Source organism: Brassica napus, chromosome C4 (assembly GCF_020379485.1).
Source record: "Brassica napus cultivar Da-Ae chromosome C4, Da-Ae, whole genome shotgun sequence".
Classification (NCBI taxonomy): domain Eukaryota; kingdom Viridiplantae; phylum Streptophyta; class Magnoliopsida; order Brassicales; family Brassicaceae; genus Brassica; species Brassica napus.
Genome location: NC_063447.1, coordinates 31,646,622 through 31,670,304, shown reverse-complemented (window position 1 = coordinate 31,670,304; position 23,683 = coordinate 31,646,622). Strand labels below are relative to the sequence as shown.

Below are 23,683 nucleotides of genomic sequence, written 5' to 3'. Positions count from 1 at the left end.
ATACTTGTAAATTTTTGGTTTTGATTTGGGTGTTTAAATTTTTTTGAATCCGAATAAAATAGCCAATTTTTAGAAATTCATATAAAATGTAGACAATAAACATAATAATACTTGTTTGTTCAGAGGGAAAAAAGGGAAATCATACTAATAATAATTGCTTGATACTAAACTCAAATACTTACTCAGATATAAACGTAATTAGGCCACTCTTAAGTAAATATCTTACTTTGGGGTGGTGACACGTGTTAAACCCCTCTCCCCTCCCATTTTGAAAACCAAATTGAAATTTCATCTCGATCAGGACGAGACGGAAGTGACCGAAACACAAACACAGAGCTAAAGGTTGAAGAATACCTAATTACTCCCCTGATCTCTTTGATTCTCTGTTAAACCAATTTCTTACTGAATTTTTCATTTCTTCAGATGTTCGAGTGGATTATAAGTTGCTTCTGTGGAACAAGGGCCGAACGGATTGCAGCCGATATAAGGGAAAATAACCATTCAATTAATAGATTGCGACAAATCGAGAGGGAGCACATGGATTTGGTAGCTGCTGCAGAAGCTGACATGGTAAGAACAAATGAAGAAGCTCTCATTGCAAGAGAGACTCTTAATGTCCAGATGAGTCAAAGAGAGCTTGAGTTTATGAGAGCGGCGATGAGAGTGCTTCAGAAGGAGGACTAATTCTCAGACTCCTAGGAACGTGCTCTGTGGCTTGAAGACCTCAACATATGTCAGAAGAAGACTTCATCTCTGAGTGGTGATGTGAAAAACCTTTACACACTATAAAAAGAAATATAAAACTTGTAGTGCTATCTACCTCTTGTGTTGCTACTACACACTATCAATTGTTACTAAAAGGGTTTGTGTGTTGCAAGGGCTGAATCTATCATAAAATCTCGTATGTACCATATATTTTTGTTGGAATGGTTTCAATTAGTAAACAATACATTGATTTGGTTGGTTGATTTGGTATAATTTATGGCTTAATGTTTCTTTATCACCTAGTTGCCATTTGTTTTTTCCATATTTAGATTTCTGATTGATTTTCTAGAGGTTCCCTTAATTCTTGACCTATGTTTAGTTGTTAGTCTACGATTAAGCACAAATTTAGTACACAGATGTTCCTTGTATGTCTTAGACATAACATTTGATGTTCTAATAGACATAACATTTGATGTTCTAAACGAATTTAACAATACTTATTATGTCGGTTTACCCAAAAAGCTGGCTTTATTTTAGAGAATTGTCAATATCATAATTATTTCTTTTTCGGATTTTTGAATGGGTGTTGAATTTTTTTTGTGGAACAAAAGAAGCTCGCATGTGATCGGCAATAGAAAATTTATCAACTTCAATTGGCAAATTGATGACACTTAAAATCACCCATCGAGATTTGATCATTGTTGCATCAGATGTTACCTCAATTGTGTGTGTGATAATTGGAAAATTGCAAGCTGGACATTTGTATGTGTTAAATAAACTCTCGCTTCTAAACCAATTAACTCTTACATCCAAATATTAAATTGTTAATATTAATTCTCGTCTTACACTTACCCGTTCTTTTGTTAGGCCATGATTAACAGGAGTTCTTAAGAGCTTGATTATTGGGGGTTCTTAGGATGAGATTCTTACCGGAATATAAAAACTCGTCTCTTAACTTTTAACTAAAAAAGCTAAGAACCGGTTCTTAAAACTCTTATTTAAGAACCGGTTTTTAGCTTTTTAGTTAAAAATTAAGAGACGGGTTCTTATATTCCGTCAAGAACCCCACCATAAGAACCCCTCAATAATCATGCTCTTAGGGTGAGGTTATTAGCGGAATATAAGAACCCGTCTCTTAGTTTCTAATTAAAAAAACTAAGAACCGATTCTTAAATAAGACATTTAAGAGCCGGTTCTTAGTTTTTTTAGTTAAAAATTAAGAGACGGGTTCTTATATTCCGCTAAGAACTTCACCCTAAGAACCTCCCATTAATCATGCTCTAGTTCCCCATAAACCAAACTAAACCTAATAATAAAATCGAATAAATTTATGAGTGTTTAATCAAATAAATTTAATCAAATAAACGAATTTAACATTACTTATTATGTCGGTTTACCCAAAAAGCTGGCTTTATTTTAGAGAATTGTCAAGATCATAATTGTTTCTTTTTCGGATGTTTGAATGGGTGTTGAATTGTTTTTGTGGAACAAAAGAGGCTCGCATGTGATCGGCAATAGAAAATTTATCATCTTCAATTGGCAAATTGATGACACTTAAAATCACACATCGAGATTTGATCATTGTCGCATCAGGTGTTACCTGAATTGTGTGTGTGATAATTGGCAAATTGCAAGCGTGGACATTTGTATGTGTGAAATAAACTCTCACTTCTAAACCAATTAACTCTTACATCCAAATATTAAATTGTTAATATTAATTATCGTCTTACACCCGTTCTTTTGTTAGTTCCCCATAAACCAAACTAAACCTAATATTCCCTCCGTTTCAATTTAAATGTCATTCTGGAGGAAATTTTTTGTTTCAAAATAAGTGTCGTTTTATGATTTTAATGCAACATTTATTAATAAGATTCTTCTGTTTATTTTTTTATTGGTTGAAATATGGTTAGGTGTATGGGTAATGATGTTTTTATTTTGAAAATGTACAAAATTAAACGTTTTCTTAATCCGTGTGCATATGTCTAAAACGACAAATAAAGTGAAACGGATGGAGTAATAAAATCGAAAAAACTTATGAGTGTTTAATCAAATAAATTTGAAAATGAGTTTAAATTGAATGCTTAAAATATGTCGAATAAATAGAAGCAAACACGAGATAAAAGACAACGATACACCGAACCGTTCAGATATCCAACTACTCATATTCATCTGCAAGGAAAAAAACTCTAATAAACATAAAATAAAAGTCTAGTCTAAAGTCTACACATAATCTAATGGTGAATCAAAGAGTCCACGACAATATATTTTTGAGTCAAAGTCATAGAGAATTTGGATCACTCAGTAGATTTAAGTTTACCGAATTAGGTTGCAATATTTGATGTTCTAGACGAATTTCACAATATTTAGTAATGTTGGTTTACCCAAAAATAGTGGCTTTTGTTTTAGAGAATTATCAAGATCGTAATTATTTTTTTAGATGTTTGAATGGGTGTTGAATTTTCTTTTGTGGAACAAAAGAGACTTGCATGTGATCGGCAATAAAAGATTTATCAACTTCAATTAGCAACTTGATGACACTTGAAATCACACATCGAAATTTGATCATTGCCGCACCATGTGTTATCTCACATCTGTGTGTGATAATTGGCAAACTAAAAGTTACGTATACAAATTGTGTGTGATAACTAAACTTCTAAACCAATGTGATGTGTAAGCTAACGGAGTATCTTTTTAAGCCAACTATCAAGCCATGTCTCAGAGATACATGATCTACAAAGGCGCAGTTTGGTATTCCATTTTTATCTGCTGTTCTCTTATGGCTTGTTTTAAGTTCTTGAATCCTCGGTGAAACATCTCATTCACATGGCTTCTCCAGACTTGACTTTATTTGTATCTTGATCATGACTCGGTATATGTGTTTATTTTCTTGGTTTTTTCAGTATCCAGGGGCGTGTTTGTATGCTTCATCCATTCAACTTAATGAAGAATCTTGTGAAGTCTTTCTTGCGTTGCAAGCTGTTTCCGAATCTCCCATAGCTGTGTTTCGTCCAAATATTGCCAAATAACTTGAAGCTAAAACAACTGTCAGCACAAAATCTAACAAGGTGGTGCACTGGAAAAGTGCAAAGATCTAGTATAATAACATCTGGGAAAAGCATACAAAACCTCTTGTTTTCTCTGTTTATAGCAGAGACCTGTTGGTTGACTAGTGTTCCTCCATAAGCAACCACAACTTTCACACCGGTTTGGTAAGAGAACTTTCTAGCTTCATCATGTATCTGCCAAAAAAAACACATATCTTTTTCACGACATCGTCAGGTGATAGACAAAATGCACACAAACTTTGGTATTAGGCCAATGAGTCAGACCTGGCAAGCCAATGTGGTCTCTCTACTAACATGCTGCTCCTTCATAATCCCACTAATAATCGGAAAACAAAACGCAGCTGTATTCCCAGTTCCCACACCCTGTCTGATCACAAGCCATCAAAACCGTCCCAGCAGCCGATATGGTCCCAACCTCCACCACCACCCCCACCTCTACCAACATAGCCTTGCCCTGCTCGACCACCATATCCCTCACGATCATTACCAGGTGAAGGAGCAGCAAAGTCGGAAGATGCGGAGGAACATAGTTGGTTCCACTGTCGCCCCAACCAGATGGTGATTCAGAAACATCAGCCCATGATGAACTCATATTTACAACTGATCCCCCAGTGTCTTGTTCTTCGTGATCAAAGCCCTGGAGATTGTTGTAACCTCCCTGAGTCAGGACAAAGTTTACTCTCTTTTTTTCAGACATAAGTTGAGAGAAGCTGTGCATGTAAGAAATAAGAAAGATTCATCACATCCATAAACAACACTGAAAAGAAAGAAAATGCATATCCATTTTAAAGAAACTGTCTTTATAAGAAGGGCAAATCTCCAAAATAGCACATTTCTAAGTTTATATCACAAAAATAGCACTCAAAAACTAAAATGACCAAAATAGCACATTTCTAAGTTTATCATTTGAAAATTTTAATTTTTTTATTTTTCAAAATTTGAAATCTTATCCCCAAAACCTCATTTCTCAACTCTAAACCCTAAACCCTAAACTCTAAACCCTAAACCCTAAACTCTAAACCCTAAACCATAAACCATAAACCCTAAACTCTAAACCCTAAACCCTAAACTCTAAACCCTAAAATTTAAACCCTAAACCCTAAACCCTAAATTCTAAACCCCACCTTTTAACTCTAAACCCTAAGTTTGTGACTTTTGATAAAACATTAAGTGCTATTTTTGTGACTTTTGACCTTGAGTGCTAGTTTGAGAACAAAAACTTGATTTAGTGCTATTTTTGTTTTTTTCTCAATCTAAAAAAGCCTCGGCTAAATGTGCAATTCACTAAATTTTAGAAGCAAAATGAAATTTCTGGGTAGACAGAACAACAAAACCAAAGCCAGACCATTTTATTAAACTCTAATAGAATCACTGATATTTAGGGTGATTATTGGGGGTTCTTAGGGTGAGGTTCTTATCAGAATATAAGAACCCATCTTTTAATTTTTAACTAAAAAAGCTAAAAACTGGTTCTTAAATAAGAGTTTTAAGAACCGCTTCTTAACTTTTTTAGTTAAAAGTTAAGAGACGGGTTCTTGTATTCCGCTAAGAACCCTCAATAATCATGCTCTAAGGAACTAGAAGGAAAAAATAACAAACTAAAAAATATTGCAGCAGTATCCACCGGTTCAAGCGTTAAAGGAAGAGATAAGAAGCAATTTGGTCTAGTGATGGCTGGAGCTTTCTCAGTATGGTACTTAGTGTAATCCGTTGTTCTGCAAGTTAATAAATACAACCAAGGCCGCTATCAGATTCATATCTATCAGTTGTGGATGTACCATGGCTTGTTAATAAAACATAAACACTTAGCATCTGATTAAGCTATTAAGTGATTGTAGCCACTTGCCTTTAGAACGGGGCTTAATATTGTTGAGAGACCTGGTGTTAAGAGCAAATTAGCTGTGTACTTTGAAGCATGTCAGACGAGGGAATGTCTGAAGAAATTCTTCACGGCTTCGTCTCTGTATAAGATTGGAGGTAAAGAAAAAGTGTCAAGTGTGGTGAGTGTAGTACACACCTTAATACCTTCATAGTACACACCTTAATACCGATGAAGCCATTGACATCAAGAGTGGTGAGTGTAGCAGAGCAGCTCCGCGAGACAGTCTCCAGACAATCTATATATCAGTCACCCCAACTATTCCAAACAGGCTGCAATTTTTTTAATTGAATGGTGTCAGCAAACAATCATAATTTGGGTAAGAACACTATTATCCTCTGACAGATTAAGCTCATTGTTGGGATAAGCTCAAAGTTAGCTTGAGAAACAAGCTATCCTAATCCTACCAAGTTATGGTTATCTAAAAAGGATTAGGAAATATCTGAAGTGTTATAGGATTAGGAGTTATCTAGTCTTATATATATAGATGCATATCTTGATTGCATAGTGTGTGATTTGTGAGTGATTGAGCGATTAAGGTTTTGAGTGAGTTTTACCTTAAAGATAATAAGAGAGTTATACTTGTTATCAAGATCTTGTGTTCATGTGCGATATATCAAACTTGAAACTGTGAGATAATATTTGGTATCAGAGCCTATATCATCAACAATGGGCGACGACAAAGACGAGGTCGAGATAACAACCAAAGTAGCCGGGTCTTCCTCATCAATTAAATTTCCGATGCTTACTAATACAAACTATACTGTCTGGGCCATGAGGATGAAAATTGCTCTCAAGGTTAACAAAGTTTGGGAAACTATTGATCCAGGATACAAAACCGAAGAGAAAAACAACTTGGCTATTGCTCTACTCTTTCAATCTATACCAGAAGCATTAACTTTGCAGGTTGGAGATCTTGACATGGCAAAAGCTGTTTGGGATGCAATTAAGGCAAGACATATAGGAGCAGAAAGAGTACGGGAAGCACGGTTACAGACGTTAATGGCCGAGTTTGATCGTCTTAAGATGAAAGAAGAAGACTCAATTGATACATTTGTTGGTAGATTATCTGAGATAACATCAAAGTCGGCCTCTCTTGGAGAAATTATTGAAGAGACAAAGATTGTGAAGAAATTTTTGAAAAGTCTACCAAGAAAGAGATACATTCATATTGTTGCGTCTTTGGAACAAGTTCTCGATCTAAACACAACGAGCTTCGAAGACATCGTGGGAAGACTAAAAGCGTACGAAGAAAGAATCTGTGAGGACGAGGATGAAAATCAAGATGATCAGGGGAAGCTAATGTATGCTAACTCAGAATCACTGAATGATAACAATGGCGGTTATGTCGGAACCAGAGGAAGAGGACAAGGAGGTCGATCCGCGTGGAGAGGAAGAGGTCGTGGCAGGAATGGAAACTTCCACAACCAACGAGATGCGTACAAACAAATCTTGGGGCGAGAGACAACACACCGCGATGCTACACACATAACGTGCTTTCGTTGTGACAAAGTCGGCCATTATGCTTGTGACTGTCCCGATAGGTTACTTAAACTTCAAGAAACCGTCGAAAAGAAAACAGAGGACACACACGAGGCTGACGAACTAATGATGCATGAAGTTGTCTACCTCAAGAAAAAAGGTCAATCCAAATACCTTTGATCACGACCTCAACGCAACGAATGTTTGGTATCTCGACAACGGAGCAAGCAACCATATGAATGGAAATCGAATGTTCTTTGTTACTTTGGATGAAACGATTACCGGGCAAGTAAGGTTTGGAGATGACTCACGTATTGATATACGAGGAAAGGGATCGATTCAGTTTGTGTTCCGAGAAGGTGAGAAGAAAATTTTAAACAATGTATACTATATTCCCGGATTGAAGAGCAATATAATAAGCTTAGGTCAAGCGACAGAAGCGGGTTGTGAGGTACGAATGAGAGACGATATACTTACCTTATTTGATCGTTATGGAAAAGTAATGGTCAAGACAACCAGATCCAAGAACCGACTATACAAAGTAGTCCTGGATGTCGACAATCACGACTGTTTGAAACTGTCAATAAAGAGTGAATCATCTAAGTGGCATGCAAGGCTTGGTCACATCAATACAGACACAATGAAGGCGATGATCAACAAAGAATTGGTGACTGGCGTACCGGCAATCGCAATTGAGGGAGAGACATGTATGTCCTGTTTGCTTGGTAAACAAGCAAGAAAACCATTCCCACAAAAGACTACATATAGAGCTTCTTATCCTCTCGACCTTATTCATGGGGACTTGTGTGGACCCATCACACCGCCCACGCCGGCACACAAAAGATACGTGTTTGTGCTTATTGATGATCATACCCGTTACATGTGGACGATGTTACTAAAGGAGAAAAGTGAAGCGTTTGATAAGTTCAAAAAATTCAAAGTGTTAGTCGAGCAAGAAACTAAACTCACAGTAAAGACGTTTCGATCGGATAGAGGAGGTGAGTTCTGCTCAACCGAATTTCAGGAGTATTGCGATAAGAATGGCGTGAAGAGACACTTGACAGCTCCATACTCCCCTCAACAGAATGGAGTAGTGGAGAGACGAAACAGAACACTCCTAGAGATGACAAGAAGCATCATGAAGCATATGAAAGTACCGAATATGCTGTGGGGAGAAGCGGTCAGACATTCTACTTACCTGATCAACAGGATCGCAACTAAGTCACTAGCTGACAAGACTCCATATGAGGCACTACGAGCTCGAAAACCAGACATCTCACACCTTAAGGTGTTTGGGTGCGTATGCTATGCGAGAACAAATACGGTGGGAAGAAAGAAGCTTGATGATAGGTCTAAAATCCTAGTTCACTTGGGAACCGAACCAGGTTCCAAGGCCTATCGACTACTCGATACTGTTAAGAAGAAGATAATAGTCAGTCGTGATGTTTTTTTCGTCGAGAACGAAGGCTGGAATTGGGATAGCGATCATTCGAATGGTTACAACGACGGTGGAACGTTTGCGATCAGTGTGAAAAACACAAACAGAGACGATATAGAAGGAAAACATAGCGAGGAGGAAGCTGAGACAGAACCCATAATTGAAGAAGTCAAGGTAGATAACGAGAATGAAGAGAGTGATACAGAGGATAATCAAGAGCATCCAAGAAGATCGTCCAGGATCAGCACCAAACTAGCTTACTTGGACGACTATATCCTTATCGCAGAAACAGAATGTGAGAGACTTTTGATGATAATAAATGATGAGCCATGGGACTTCACCGAAGCTAAAGAGCTATAGGTATGGGTTGATGCTTGTCGAGATGAAATCTCTTCTATAGAGAAGAACGACACTTAGAAACTCGTGGATCTTCCTATAGGTATAAAACCTATTGGTTTGAAGTGGATATTTAAAATTAAAAGAAACGCCGATGGAAGTATCAGCAAATACAAGGCACGGTTGGTTGCAAAAGGTTATGTCCAGCGGCATGGGGTGGATTATGATGAAGTCTTTGCACCAGTAGCTCGTATTGAAACGATACGTCTGGTCATTGCATTAGCAGCCTCTAAAAGTTGGGAGATACATCATCTCGATGTGAAGACTGCGTTTTTACATGGAGAATTAAGAGAAGAAGTCTTTGTTGTTCAGCCAGAGGGTTTTAAAGTAGCAGGTAAAGAAGAGAAAGTGTATAAATTAAAGAAGGCACTCTATGGCTTGAAACAAGCACCTAGAGCTTGGAACACTAAGCTAAACAAAATTCTTCAAGAGTTCAATTTTCAGAGATGTTCCAAGGAACCTTCACTGTACAGACGAACAGAAAACGGTGGCACTCTCTTCGTAGTAGTATATGTGGACGACTTACTCGTGACGGGATCCTCATTGGTACAGATACTTGAGTTTAAGGCTGAGATGGCTACAAAATTTGAGATGAGCGACCTTGGTAAGCTCACTTACTATCTAGGAATCCAAGTGACTCAAGGTCAAGATTGCATTGTGTTGAGACAAGAAAGATATGCGGAGAAAATACTTGAAGAAACTGGAATGAATACGTGCAATGCAGTGGCAACACCCATGGACCTGAACGTAAGACTATCGAGAGCAACTGAAGAGAAAGGCATCGATGTAAAGGAGTATAGGCGAAGCGTGGGATGTCTACGTTACTTACTCCACACACGTCCAGACCTATCCTTTAGTGTTGGAATGTTGAGCAGGTATATGCAAGGTCCTAAGGTATCACATGGCGCAGCTCTGAAGCAAGTATTGCGGTATTTGCGAGGAACAACTTCGCTTGGTCTCATATATAAGAGAGCAGCGGGTGTTGAACTGGTGGGTTTTAGCGACAGTTCGCATAATGTGGATGATGACGATGGTAAGAGTACTACAGGACATGTGTTCTATTTCAACGACAGCCCGATCTCGTGGTGCTCATGTAAACAAGAGATAGTTGCTCTTTCATCGTGTGAGGCAGAGTTTATGGCAGCTACCGAAGCGGCGAAACAGGCGATTTGGCTTCAGGATCTTCTAGCGGAGATTGTCGGACAAAGGAGCAAGAAGATGACTATAAAGGTTGATAATAAATCTGTGATTGCTCTCACTAGAAACCCTGTCTTCCATGGTCGAAGCAAGCATATTCATCGGAGGTTTCATTTTATACGAGAGTGCGTGGAGAGTGAACAAATTGACGTTGAACACGTTCCGGGCAGCGAGCAACGAGCTGATATATTAACCAAGTCTTTCGGAAGAATCAAGTTCGCGGAGTTAAGAAGACTTATCGGTGTTCATCGTGTATGTGAAGCCAACTTCAAGCTTAAGGGATAGATTGTTGGGATAAGCTCAAAGTTAGCTTGAGAAACAAGCTATCCTAATCCTACCAAGTTATGGTTATCTAAAAAAGATTAAGAAATATCTGAAGTGTTATAGGATTAGGAGTTATCTAGTCTTATATATATATATATATGCATATCTTGATTGCATAGTGTGTGATTTGTGAGTAATTGAGCGATTAAGGTTTTGAGTGAGTTTTACCTTAAAGATAATAAGAGAGTTATACTTGTTATCAAGATCTTGTGTTCGTGTGCGATATATCAAACTTGAAACTGTGAGATAATACTCATGACTAGAGTATAATTGAGCAAGAGGGTGGTTACATGGACAAGTAATAATACAAACGTGGATCCCCCTTGGAAACGTAGCACTAAACAACATTGTCTGTCTGATCCCAAGTGGAGGCATGTCCATCTGTTCAACAATCTTTCTAATTTGTGGTTCAAACCCCCATGTCCAGCATCCTGTCAGCTTCATCAAGAACTAAACATTTAACCGTCCAGGAGTTGCCACAAGGATATCAACTCCCCTCTCAAGTTCCCTGAGCTGTACAAAAAAGAAAAGATGAGATCAACAAACCAATGAAGCTTGAAAATTGATCATGAATGACTCCAAAGTTTGTAAGATACAAGATTAACTATGCATTACTGACTTCAGGATCAAACCATATTTTTAACAAATGGGACATGCATCAGGAAGAAAAGAGCTGCAATATCCAAAGACAAGCAGAGAACAAAGGAGAGAAAAGCTGTGTACGATAATTACTGTGCATTAACTAAGATAAAAGATTAACTATGCATTACTGACTTCTCACTGGCATCAGGAAGAAAAGAGCTGGAGCAAGACCCAAATCAGTAAGACGTAAGCTGCTTCTCACACAAAACAGACAGAGCGTTACAAGAGCACTAGACTTATTATCACAAAATGTAGCTGATTCCTGCAGCTTTTTTCATTTGACGGATAGACTAGTTGTTTATCATACACCCATATATATATATACACCACAGGGCATGCTATTCTCATATAGCCAAAGCCTCAGACAGTAGATCATATCACTACATTTCAGCAGCTTAATTAGACTTCAGAATGTCAAAATGACAAAAGGACAAGTGGCTGTAATAGGCTTGGGACTTCGGATATTCGGATCGGGTTCGGGTAAGATCCATTCGGATCTGGGTCTTTCGGATAAATGAATTCTCTACCCAATAGGTACTTGGTAGATTTTGGTTCGTGTTTCGGGTCGGATACCACCGGTTTTGGGTCGGTTCCGGGTACCCGTTTATTATGTGAATCATATATATATTTACAAAATAAAATAATTTACCAAATAAAATTTATTTTTAAATATTTTTTAGATAAAATGAATCGGAATCGTATATATATTAATAATATGTAGATAAGTACAACAAAGTTTAAGTAGCATAGTGGTATTACACATGATACTCCGCCTATCCAACCCTGGTTCGTTCCACGGGAGATACAAATCTGTGTTTTTTAAGCACAGACTTCGGTTTAATCAGGTACCCGATCGGTTCCGGGTAAAAACCGAAACCGACCCGATACCCATGGATAATCAGCACTAATACCCATCGGATAAATCGACTAAAACCGAAACCGAACCGGTCCATTTCGGATCGGATCCGGTTCGGATAAACGGTTTCGGTTAAAAGTGAACTTTAGGTAGTGTTATTAACAGCATACAGCAGGGCTGGGACAGCAAGAAGCACATTGTTTCGAGCTTGCCTGCAAAATAGACTCACGTTAATGTGATTTTTTTTAATATTATTTCATTCATGTTTCTTCTTCCCAAAAGTACCTTTACAACAAGTCTGAAAATGAAAAAAAGAAGAAGAAGATGAAAGATGATACAGGATTTACCGATTTAGTGTTTTCATGATAAGCACCTCTCTCTCTCAGACGGTCATCTCGACATAGGCCATTATCGTTCACTTGGCAGAGAGAGAAAGAGAGACAGAGAGAGAGCACATGGAATTGATTGATGTTACACAAGCTGCCATTGGAAGAACAATTGAGGAAGCTTTGATTGCAAGAGAGACTTTGAATGTTCAGCTGAGCCAAAGGGAGCTTGACTTTGTAAGAGCGTCGATGAGGGTACTTCAAGAGGAGGTTTGTGCTTGAATCATTATCTCTTTATGTCGGTTATAATCTTATTTTAAATATGGCAGCGTAAATGTGTTCATCTATTGTTTGTTACTAGGTAAACTCGATAAAGACATCTCAGATGTCTAGGAACATTTTTAGTAGCTTGAAGGCTTCAACCTCAACCTCAGACACTACATGTTCACTTCCTGGGTGTGATCCTTCACCAGCATGAAGATGCATATACAGGCTATGAGATCTTCCACTCTGACCTGCAGACTCTAATTAAAGAGGAAGGCCTTGTTGCAGTTAGGTTTCCTTGTTATGATAGCTACTGGGAACGCGAAGGAAAGAGTATTTTCTTCCCTACAGAAGAAGAAATGAGTTCTCCTCGTCTCACAGAGGGACATGTAACTCTTGTCTCAGGAAGCTCTCGCGATGAGGAAGGAAACCTATATTATCAATGCCAGGAATCGTTCGGCACTCAATTTGGCGTTGAGGGCTATACCAGAATCTACGCCAATTTGATAATGGCCTATGTCGAGATGACCGTATGAGAGAGAGAGAGAGGTGCTTATCCTTTTCTTTGAGAGAGATGATCAAATAATTTTGTCCTTTGTTAGATATCTCAGTTGTGTGGATCAGAATCTTTCACTATTTTTGTCTTTTGTTAAGCTTGAGTAGACTAAAAAAAAAAAAAAACTTCAACTGATGTCAAAAAGTCACATTTTATAAGAATATGAACATGAGGAAAACATTATAAGTATTTTTTACAATAATCATAATTCAACATACATATTTTAGTTAGATACATAGAAAATGTCCACATTTCCTTTTACCTTCAAAATTAGGCTTAAGAGTTATTTAGCTATGTCTCAACTATACATCAAACTAAATATTTTAAATTTGATGATAAATCATCATAACTTCTCTAATTAACCTCAAATTATCTAACGCTTCATTAAAACTTAAATTCTTTCTAAGTATTCACTCTTTGATTCTAAATTATAATGATTTTAGTTATTTTGGACATATAATATGTTTGGCCTTAGAAACTTTGTGCTTTGTTTGTACATGAAGTTTTGTTCATTCATCATACTATTAAATTAGATAAAATCGATCAAATTCAAAACATGAAATTGCAATAGAGCTAATGCTCATTTCTATCCATAATTACTTATTTGAAATGTGATGAGTACATTAAATTCCACAAGTGACTACAATAAGCTCTTCTCTTTAAAGACTGAATTGAGATGATTCATACAAAGCATCAACTCTCTCTCTTTTTTTTTGTGCATATAAAAATAGTGAATTTAATATGTAGCATTAGTTGATTGATATTGCCAATCTCTTTTTTGTTCGTTAAATTTATTGGCTAGCTCATACACATCGATCAAATTCAAAACATGAAATTGCAATAGAGTTAATGCTCATTTCTATCCATAATTACTTATTTGAAATGTGATGATTAGATTGAATTCCACAAGTGATTACAATAAGCTCTTTTCTTTAAAGACTGACATGAGATGATTAAAGCATCAACTCTCTCTGTCTCTTTTTTTGTGCACATACAAATAGTGAATTTAAATTAGATAAAATTGATCAAATTCAAAACATGAAATTGCAATAGAGCTAATGCTCATTTCTATCCATAATTACTTATTTGAAATGTGATGATTAGATTGAATTTTACAAGTGATTACAATAAGCTATTCTCTTTAAAGACTGAATTGAGATGATTCATACAAAGCATCACATCTCTCTCTCTTTTTTTTGTGCATATACAAATAATGAATTTAATATGTAGCATTAGTTGATTGAAATTGCCAATCTCTTTTTTTGGTCGTTAAATTTATGAGCTACGCATCAATCAAATTCAAAACATGTAATTGCATAGAGCTAACGCTCATTTCTATCCATAATTACTTATTTGAAATGTGATGGCCAGATTGAATTCCACAAGTGATTACAATAAGCTCTTCTCTTCAAAGATTGAATTGAAATGATTCATACAAAGCATCAACTCTCTCTCTCTTTCTCTTTTTGTGCATATACAAATAGTGAATTTAATGTGTAGCATTATTTGATTGATATTGACAATCTCTTTTTGGTCGTTAAATTTATTGGCTAGCTCATACACATCTTTCCAATCTCTCTGAAGAATATAAATTAAATTGTTGAATATTCAAATGTTTGTAAATAGAAAGAAATAAAAATACATACTACAACATAATTATTAGTTACAACATAAGAAATTTAATTGTGATAAATTACCAAAATATTAAGAAACTTAGACAAAAATCACATAAACATTTTGTGCTCGTTTATGAAACCTATTGATTTTTCTTTTTACAAATGAGTATAAATTCTTGCTTGTTTCTTTACACTTGTGAATTTATTTATTTTAATATTTTGTTTCTACAAATTTCATGGTTATCTATATCTATCTATCTATATATATAAAGTAAGGCTCTCTCGTGTCCAACTTCGTGAATGTTTGTTGCTCTCTTGCGTGATTATGCTATTTCATAGTTTGGGCTAAGTGCAATCTAAATAAATTATTACATAGCATTCAATTCAACTGAGGCCCGTTTAACTAGGCCCAGTTATAACTCAAGCTTTGTCCAACACCTAAACCTAACGCCGGAGACGAATCGATTTCGCTTCCCCTCCATCCGCGCAACCGCCGTTACGCTACAGACGTCGCAGTAATGTCTATCGATCAAGTTAACCCACTAATCACACTACCTCTTCATCAATGCATGGTTTACTTCACCATCAACCGCATGATTGAGCCTATATATACACTGCCTGCGAGCCGAGGTCAATTCCTATTCATTTTCACAAATCAGAGCTCCTGTACGATTTCTTCGATCATGGCTGCTGGTGTAGAACCAAAGGTGGTTTTGGCGATCAAAATTAGCCCTATGTTGGTTGGAGGTGAACTGCTACGCCATGTTAATCTTTTTAATATATAGTCCCGACTCCCGATCTAACCTTCTACAGGTTCTTATACTATGTTTTACAAATTCTCTCAGCATCAAACGACTGTCAGTATAGAATGTTGATGATTCCTGGTTACTTACTGATTAATAAGTTAGGTTAGACTTTTTTTTTTTCTTTTTTTTTGGGACCAAGTTAGGATAGATTATAGTTTAAGCAATCTCTTTTCTTTTAGTTTAAACAATCTCATACCATCAACTACCGAACATTAGAGAATGTTGATGATTCTTGGCTCTGTATTATATATAGCTGGGTTCTGCTGATTAATAAGTTATGATCTCTGTTGTATGGTCGGTGTAAATACAAGGTTGGCTCTCTCTCTCTCTCTCTCTCTCTCTCTCAACGCTACCTTCGGCACTCATTCTACTTTGACAAAGAGTGGCGCAAGCAGTGCTTAACTGCAGAAGTAAGCACTCTAATTTTTTATTAAGAATAAAACAACATGCTTCTCTAAACTGTCACCTCCTCTTACTGCTAATATTTTGCAATGTTAGGGTTTGTGAGAGTAATGAAGGACCATAAGAGGCTGCACTGCTGCTGCCATGGCTGATGGAGAAAGATCTACTGTTTATGATTCAGTTGAGACCCCTGTTGATGCCAGTAACACTGGAGAGGAAGAAATAAATAAAGAGGAGAGGAGTTCTGCCAAGAAGACACGCAAAGACTAGATAGTCCAGTGGATCACTGTTATGTTGCATTACATGTTTTTTTTTTCAATTTTCACATTACCAATAACTACAACCAATTCTCGGTGAAAACCATGTTCTGGTTTTTATATTTTTATGTGTATTTCAAATTTCAACTAGACTCTGCATTCTCAAGTTAATAAATTTATTTTCGTTTCTTGCCCATTCCTTACTTTTTGGTATAATGACGCATGAACTATCACTTGGCCTAACATGCTCTCTTCCATATATATAAAAGCTCTTTTTCAAAAAAAAAAAAAAAAACTATCACTTGGCCGTAATTTTGTCGTATATTTGTTGCTCTCATTACGTATTACACTCCATTAACTCGATGTCAAAGTTAAATGTCCACGTGGATCTAACACTTGAATAGTATATTATTTGTTTGATGCATCTGGGTCGACTTTGTTCCGCTTCCACCCAAAAAGCATTCATAAACTAATGCAGGATATGTTTGTTCATATTATAACACTGCTAACATGCATCATGGAAACCTGAAACTCGGCAGAAAATGACACATCAGTTACGTCCGAGTATAGCAAGATTGATTATCTTCTTCGATTATCTTCTCAAATGGCGGAACGCGCCGGGGACAAGAAAGACGTCAACTGTTAGTAAGAGTAATTTTAAATCAACAGCTATCCACAAAACACAATCACAAGTCTCCACCGAAAAAATCACACTGAATTTAATAAGTTCGGACATCAGTGTAAATTTATACAATTTACAGTAAAATTCAGTTTGTTATGACTTTGTTAACATTGAACCATATATTAACAAAACATCAAATGCTTCATAAACAATCTTTATAGAAAATTATACATCAAATAGTTATGGTTTTATGTTATTTTTTAAGGTCTAGCCGAAACATCTGCTCTATTACCCCCAAATCTCATAACTCAATCTCCCAAGGATCCCATCTAAAATTATTTTCTTTTTGATTTAATTTTAATGCGAAAATTAAGTTAATTACACTAATACCCCTAACCCTAATATACATATATCAATTGATTTAGTTTTTTTATTCTTATCTTTTTTTTTCCTTTTCTTTTTCTTTCTCTGTGACAGCCGTTCCCTTTCTCTCTCTTCTTCCGGCCACTTTTTCTCTTCTTATCTTTCTATCTTCTCCATTTTCTCTGTGTTCTCTTTTTTTACTCAGTATACAGTAAAACAGATCCACTGTAGATGATGAAAAAAACAGTCAAAGGTGATATAAACAACATCAATGGCGATTATTCTGCGATGGTTCAACATATTCACTTCAAATCTCCTTCTCGCGCTTCACATCAATGGCGATTCTTCCTCTTCTCGAGTTTTTATTGTCCTCATGTTTTCGATTTAGGGTTGTAAATTAAGATTTTGGGTTTTGTATGACTAGGGTTCTTCTTGTTCTCTATAGATCTGGGCTTTTTTTTAATGATTTTGGGATTTTATTGTTCTTGTTCCCCCTTTGCAAAGTATGTTTTGTGTTTTTTTATTTATTTTCTTCAGACCTGGATCTAGTATAACTCGATATTACTAACTCAGACGAATTTGCTATAACTAACTCAGTAGTACTTAGTATTATGCAGTATAACCAGTAGAACTTAGTCGAACTCGGTATAACTAACTTAGTAGTAGTACTAGTAGTACTCAGTACAATCGGTATAACTACACTTGGTAGTACTCAGTATAACTAATTATAATCTGGTATAACTACACTCGGTAGTACTCAGTATAACTCTATATAACTCAGTATAACTACATTCAGTAGTACTCAGTATAACTTAACATCAATATTATCCAGTAGAACGAAGTATAACCCAGTACAACTAAGTAAAACTATACAATATAATGTAGTATCCGAAATTTGAAAATTTTGAAATTTTGAAAATTGAAAATTTAAAAATTTAAATTTTGATTTTTTTATGATTTAAATTAATAATTTCGAAAATGCAAAAGGGCAAAATCGGATATTCATGTTTCATTAAAGCAATAGGGGTATAAGGGATTTGAGAGGCCCATAGGAGATTGGCTCACCACAAATAGGGGCATGAGAGGAGTTGGCTCGGTTTAGCCTAAATTTTGGTTGTTAAAAAAGGAAACAATTGCGGAATTCATTATTTTCAAATTTTTGTTGATGTGAGTTTGAAGGAACATAAAAAACCAAATTAAATATATTTTTCTAAAATATAATAATACATAAATATATAACCTAACATGTTATTTATAAATATTAAACATAACAATTAATATCATATTTTTATGCTACTTGATTGTTTCTTTAAGAAATAATAAATTGGCTTTTCTTTTTCGATTGTTTAAATTATAAAATTAAGAAGAAATGTATTACAAATCTATTAAAGTAAAGAAAATAAAATATTGTGAACAAAATAAAATAGTTATATTTTTATAAATTGTTTTAATATAGTAACAAATATATAATTTCTAAAACAAATAGTAAAATTTGCAGTAAAAATAGTGAAAAATATAATTAAAATAAACTAAAAAAATCATTAAAGTTTAAAATATATTTGTATTATTTTCTTCATTTTCTTACCCGCCATAGTATAAAATACAATACAAACAAGCATACATTTCTATTTGTTATGAATTTTTCGCCGAAGTCTATTACATAACAAATACCATAGAAAAGGAGATTTGTTTAGATTATAAAAATCACATAAAGAGAAAATTGACTCGTGATGTTAAAGGAAAACATCATGAGACAATTATTGCTTCCCAGTGGCTTATTTAATATGCATATAAGACAATCAATGATGTTATGTAACAGAACCAAAATGAGTGGTTATGATATAATTTCCCAAGTTGATTTATAAAATGAAAAGGATTTTTGTTTTATAAAAAGTTGTAGCATTTTATGAACCGATAGCCTGTGTAGCTCAGTGGTAGAGCATCAGTCTTGTAAACTGAGGTCCATAGTTCGATCCTTCGTTTTGGCATTTTTTAATCTCCTTTTTTAAAACTGAAGGTCTCAGTCTCGTTCCACAAATGAGAAAGCAAACTCAGAATCAAACCAGCACACATTATGAGCCTGACTGGTTTCCCAGCTACCACCCGCAAACGCAACTTTTGCGGTTAGTAGCGGTTGACAACGTTTCGAAACAATCATACAAACCGATACAAATACTTCAAACCGCTCCGGACCTCTTAAAATCAACCAGCTAGCGTTTGCGGTTGCGGGAGGATAATTTTTTTTCAATCATATAAATACAAAAATAAAAATATTCAATAAAAATTTTAAATTGGAATTATAAAAATACTAAAATATATCTATTATATTTTAATTAATATTATAAAATTTTAAAATAAAAATATTTTCTATAATTTTTAAAAATTTAAAACTATAATTTTCTAAATATAAATTTCATATTTATTATAATATTATGATTTTTGAAATTTTTATAATTATATAAAATGTAAATATTGTTAATTTATTATTTAACCGCTGCTGTATATGGTAGTTAACCAGTCATAAGTATCACGCAAACGCACCAACCCATTTACCAGAATTTTATTTTCTAATCAAGATCATTGCTCTACATCCAACCCTTGTTTCCACTCTTTGTCTAATAACCTTGTACGGCTTGCTAAGCAGCATGTAGCCTTTCCTTGTTGCAAACAAGTTGCCTTCCTATGGGAGATCCATCATGCCTTGACCGAGACAGTTTGCTGACACGGATGACTGATACAGAAAAATAGTATATCAGTCACAAACCCTACTTTTGTAGTGTAAGCATTGTAAAACCCGTGTGCAACTGCTTATGATTCAAACTCCTGCCAACATAAGCCTCATCCGCCTAAACCTCCCCGATATCAACTTTTTCATCTTGCTCAAGAGGCATTGCTTGACCAGAATGTTCTCTTATCTCGTTATGGTTGTCATTGTCTTGTTCAATCATTGCTGGACCAGTGCTTTACCCCCATTTTATTATGGTTCTCCACTGTTGTATAAGCCTCTCTAGCTATCATCATCACCATTATCAATCCTGAAATCCATTGCAATGCACAAGAGATGAAATAATAGAATCAGAAAATATCTATTTCGTGTACTAGATTGTTGTAGACCCCAGTCTCTCATTGACAAACTTTCTTGATTCTTGTCATAAGATTAGTCATGATACACAAGGATTAGGCAAATGAACATAATAAAAGAGTACACTTACTAATATATATCCAAAACTTTATACAATCAAATACTTATAGCTCAACTGTATTCCAGCAGTTGAAGCGGATGTTACCAAAGTTGGTGCAGATATCCAAAAACACTAGGATAAACCTTCACATCATTAGTAGCTACAACATCCTAATTGAGCAGTCAAGATCATAATATGACAAGAGATATGAGAAATAGACAAATTAAGCTATTGCATTCACGACCAATCTTTCATTTATACTTCTTCTCAAATCTCAAATTCACCGGCAGATGTCTCATGATAAAAGTGTGGGTTTTCCTGCACAACACACCCACCAAGGCCAATTATATCTAGGTTTTAACCACTTATTTTTAGTCCATTTTAGATTATCTTGTATTATGCATTTTTTTAGAAACTTATATAGATATACACATTTATTTTTGGAATTGCTACCTTGCAAATTTTGTTTTGCTAAATACCGAACCTTGGATATTTTTTTTCCTTAACTGACAGTTTGTATAGTAAGAAAGTCATAACTTTATTTTTTTTTAATTCATCTTTTGGAAGTTTTCAACTAAATCATTTATTTTGTGTTTGATTTTAAAGACAACAATGAAAATGATCTTTTCTCGAGAAAAAAACAATGAAAATGATCTAACACCGTTATGGAATGCATGCATTCGTTTCTTTTATTGGGTCGTTCGTATGCGTTACTTAGCATTTACCAAATAGTTTGACTTTTTTCGTTTTTAAATGGTTCTTATCAATAAATTCTGAAACTGATTTTAACGTCTAAGAATCGAAGGAAATTCCGCTGATTAATGATAATATAAAAATATTTATTACTTAAAGGAATATGAAAGGATAAGGATCATTAAATATGTATAAAATCTCACCTTAAATTTTCGATTTAGTAAAAAATAAAGAGTAAAGCAAGAATTACAAGAGTCAATATCCATTAAATGTGTATTAGATAATGAACGTAATCCTAACAATGAAATAAATCGGAAAATAAAAGAGGATTGTATATCTTTATCCATCAATCCCTAGTAATTAGTAAACCTTGCAAAACACGTTACGTGGGTTCCATTAACAAGCGAAAAATCCGTTTCAAATGACCAATCAATGTTCTCATAAGATCATAATATCACGCCATACGACCAATCAAATATCTCAATATTAATTACTTACCAAATATATTTTCCAAGATTTCGGATAAAAACAACTTTAGCTGGATAAATATATTAAATTTTCATTTAAATTAATTAAAAGTCTATTGGATTTCATGCAATGGACCAATCAAGTATTTTAATATTAATTAGTTACCAAATACCAATAATTCCATATTTCGGACAAAAAAACAATTTGTTGACAAAAAAAGGATAAAACAATTTTAACTGGACATAAATCTATTAGATTTGACTAAACCAAAGATCATATAATATCATCAGATTAACCAATCAAATATTTCGATGTTAATACTTACTAAATACAATTCCCATATTTCGGATAAAAACAATTATAACTGGATAAATCTATCAATTTCATTTAAATCAATTAAAAATCTAATGGATATGATCCTAACACTTTCAGATTAATAACTTGAAAGAGGTCATTTCAGCAAATATATCACTCAGCTTGCTTATAAAGGTATCAATTGAAAAGTTAAAAACCAAACATTTTTGTGCAGACTATAACCCAGCTGTTCTCACATACCAATTATGTAACACTCATAAAACTAAACTATCATGATATTGGTAGGAACAAAGTCATAAACCGTCATTTCCGCTTGCTAGGAAACATGTAGCCTTCCTTCCCCTGGGAGATCCATCATGTCTTGACCGTGACAGTTTGCTGACACGGATGACAACCTACTTTTGTAGTGTAAGCATTATAAAACCCGTGTGCATCTGCTTATAATTCAAACTCCTAACCAACATAAGGCTCATCCGCCTAACCTCCCCATATCTACTTTTTCATCTTGCTCAAGAGGCATTGCTTGACCAGAATGTTCACTTATCTTGTTATGTTTGTCATTGTCTTGTTCAATCATTGATGGACCAGAGCTTTACCCCATTTTATTATGGTTCTCCACTGTTGTATAAACCTCTAGCTCTATCATAATCACCATTATCAATCCTGAAATCCATTGCAATGCACAAGAGAGGAAATAATAGAATCAGAAAATATATATTTCGTATACTAGATTGTTGTAGGCCTCTCAGTCTCTCATTGACAAACTTTCTTGATTCTTAACATAAAATTAGTCATCATACACAAGGATTATGCAAATGAACATAATAAAAGAGTACACTTACTAATATATATCAAATATCTTATACAATCAAATACTTATAGCCCAACCATATTCCAGCAGTTGAAGCGGATGTTACCAAAGTTGGTGTAGATATCCAAAACTAGGATACACCTTCACATCATTAATAGCTACAACATCCAAAATTAGCAGTCAAGATCATAATATGGCAAGAGACATGACAAAAAGACAAAACCTATTGCATTCACGACCAATCTCACGTTCATACTTCTTCTCAAATTCACCGGTCAGATGTCTCATGATGAAAGTAGGGTTTCCTGCGCAACACACCCACCAAGACCAATCATAGCTAGGTTTTAACCACTTCTTTTTAGCCCATTTTAGATTATCTTGTATTCTCTATTTTCCTTAAAGTTACATATTTTTTACGCGTTTTATTAAAACGCATTAAATTTACATATTTTATGTGTTTATCTTTTTTTTTCTATAATTTTAAGCCAGTAAAAATTCAACTAGAACAATTAAGTTTTTTGAAGTTTGCAATTAGTTAATAAAATATGCATAGGAAATGTAAAAAATTGATCTTTTTGAAACAAACTTTTTCTCTAGCTAGAATATGTATTATGGAACGTAGGGAGTATTATGCATTTTTTTAGAAACATATATACACATTTATTTTGGAATGGCTACCTTGTAATTTTTTTTTTGCTAAATACCTAACCTTGAATTTTTTTTTTTAAACTCACAGTTTGTATATAAAGAAAGTCATAACTTTATTTTTCTAAATAATTTTAATCTTTTGGCAGTTACCAACTAAATCATTCATTTTGTGTTTGTTTTTAAAGACAACAACGAAAATGATTTAAATACCTTTTGGAATGCATGCTACGTTTCTTTTAGTAGAGTATTTACCAAATAGTTTGACTTTTTTTCGTTTTAACATGGTTCTTATCAATAAATTCTGAAACTGATTTAACATCTAAGAATCGAAGGAAATTCCGTTGATTAATGATAAATACAAAAATATTTA

At 34.7% G+C, this 23,683-nt stretch overlaps 1 protein-coding gene and 1 long non-coding RNA gene across 2 annotated transcripts; both read left to right on the top strand.

The window, feature by feature from the left end:
- The first annotated feature begins 6,318 nt into the window (after nt 1–6,318).
- LOC125586006 lies at nt 6,319–7,311 on the top strand. Its single transcript, XM_048755769.1, has one exon. It carries the CDS (start codon nt 6,319–6,321, stop codon nt 7,309–7,311), a length of 993 nt encoding a protein of 330 aa, XP_048611726.1.
- A 4,056-nt stretch (nt 7,312–11,367) lies between these two features.
- LOC125585136 lies at nt 11,368–16,399 on the top strand. Its single transcript, XR_007322050.1, has 2 exons — nt 11,368–15,962; nt 16,051–16,399. It is a non-coding gene; the product is annotated as an uncharacterized LOC125585136 (long non-coding RNA).
- Nucleotides 16,400–23,683: the final 7,284 nt, after the last annotated feature.

Excerpts from the sequence above, each read along its gene's own strand:
- LOC125586006 (XM_048755769.1), top strand. The coding sequence starts at position 6,319 with ATGGGCGACGACAAAGACGAGGTCGAGATAACAACCAAAGTAGCCGGG.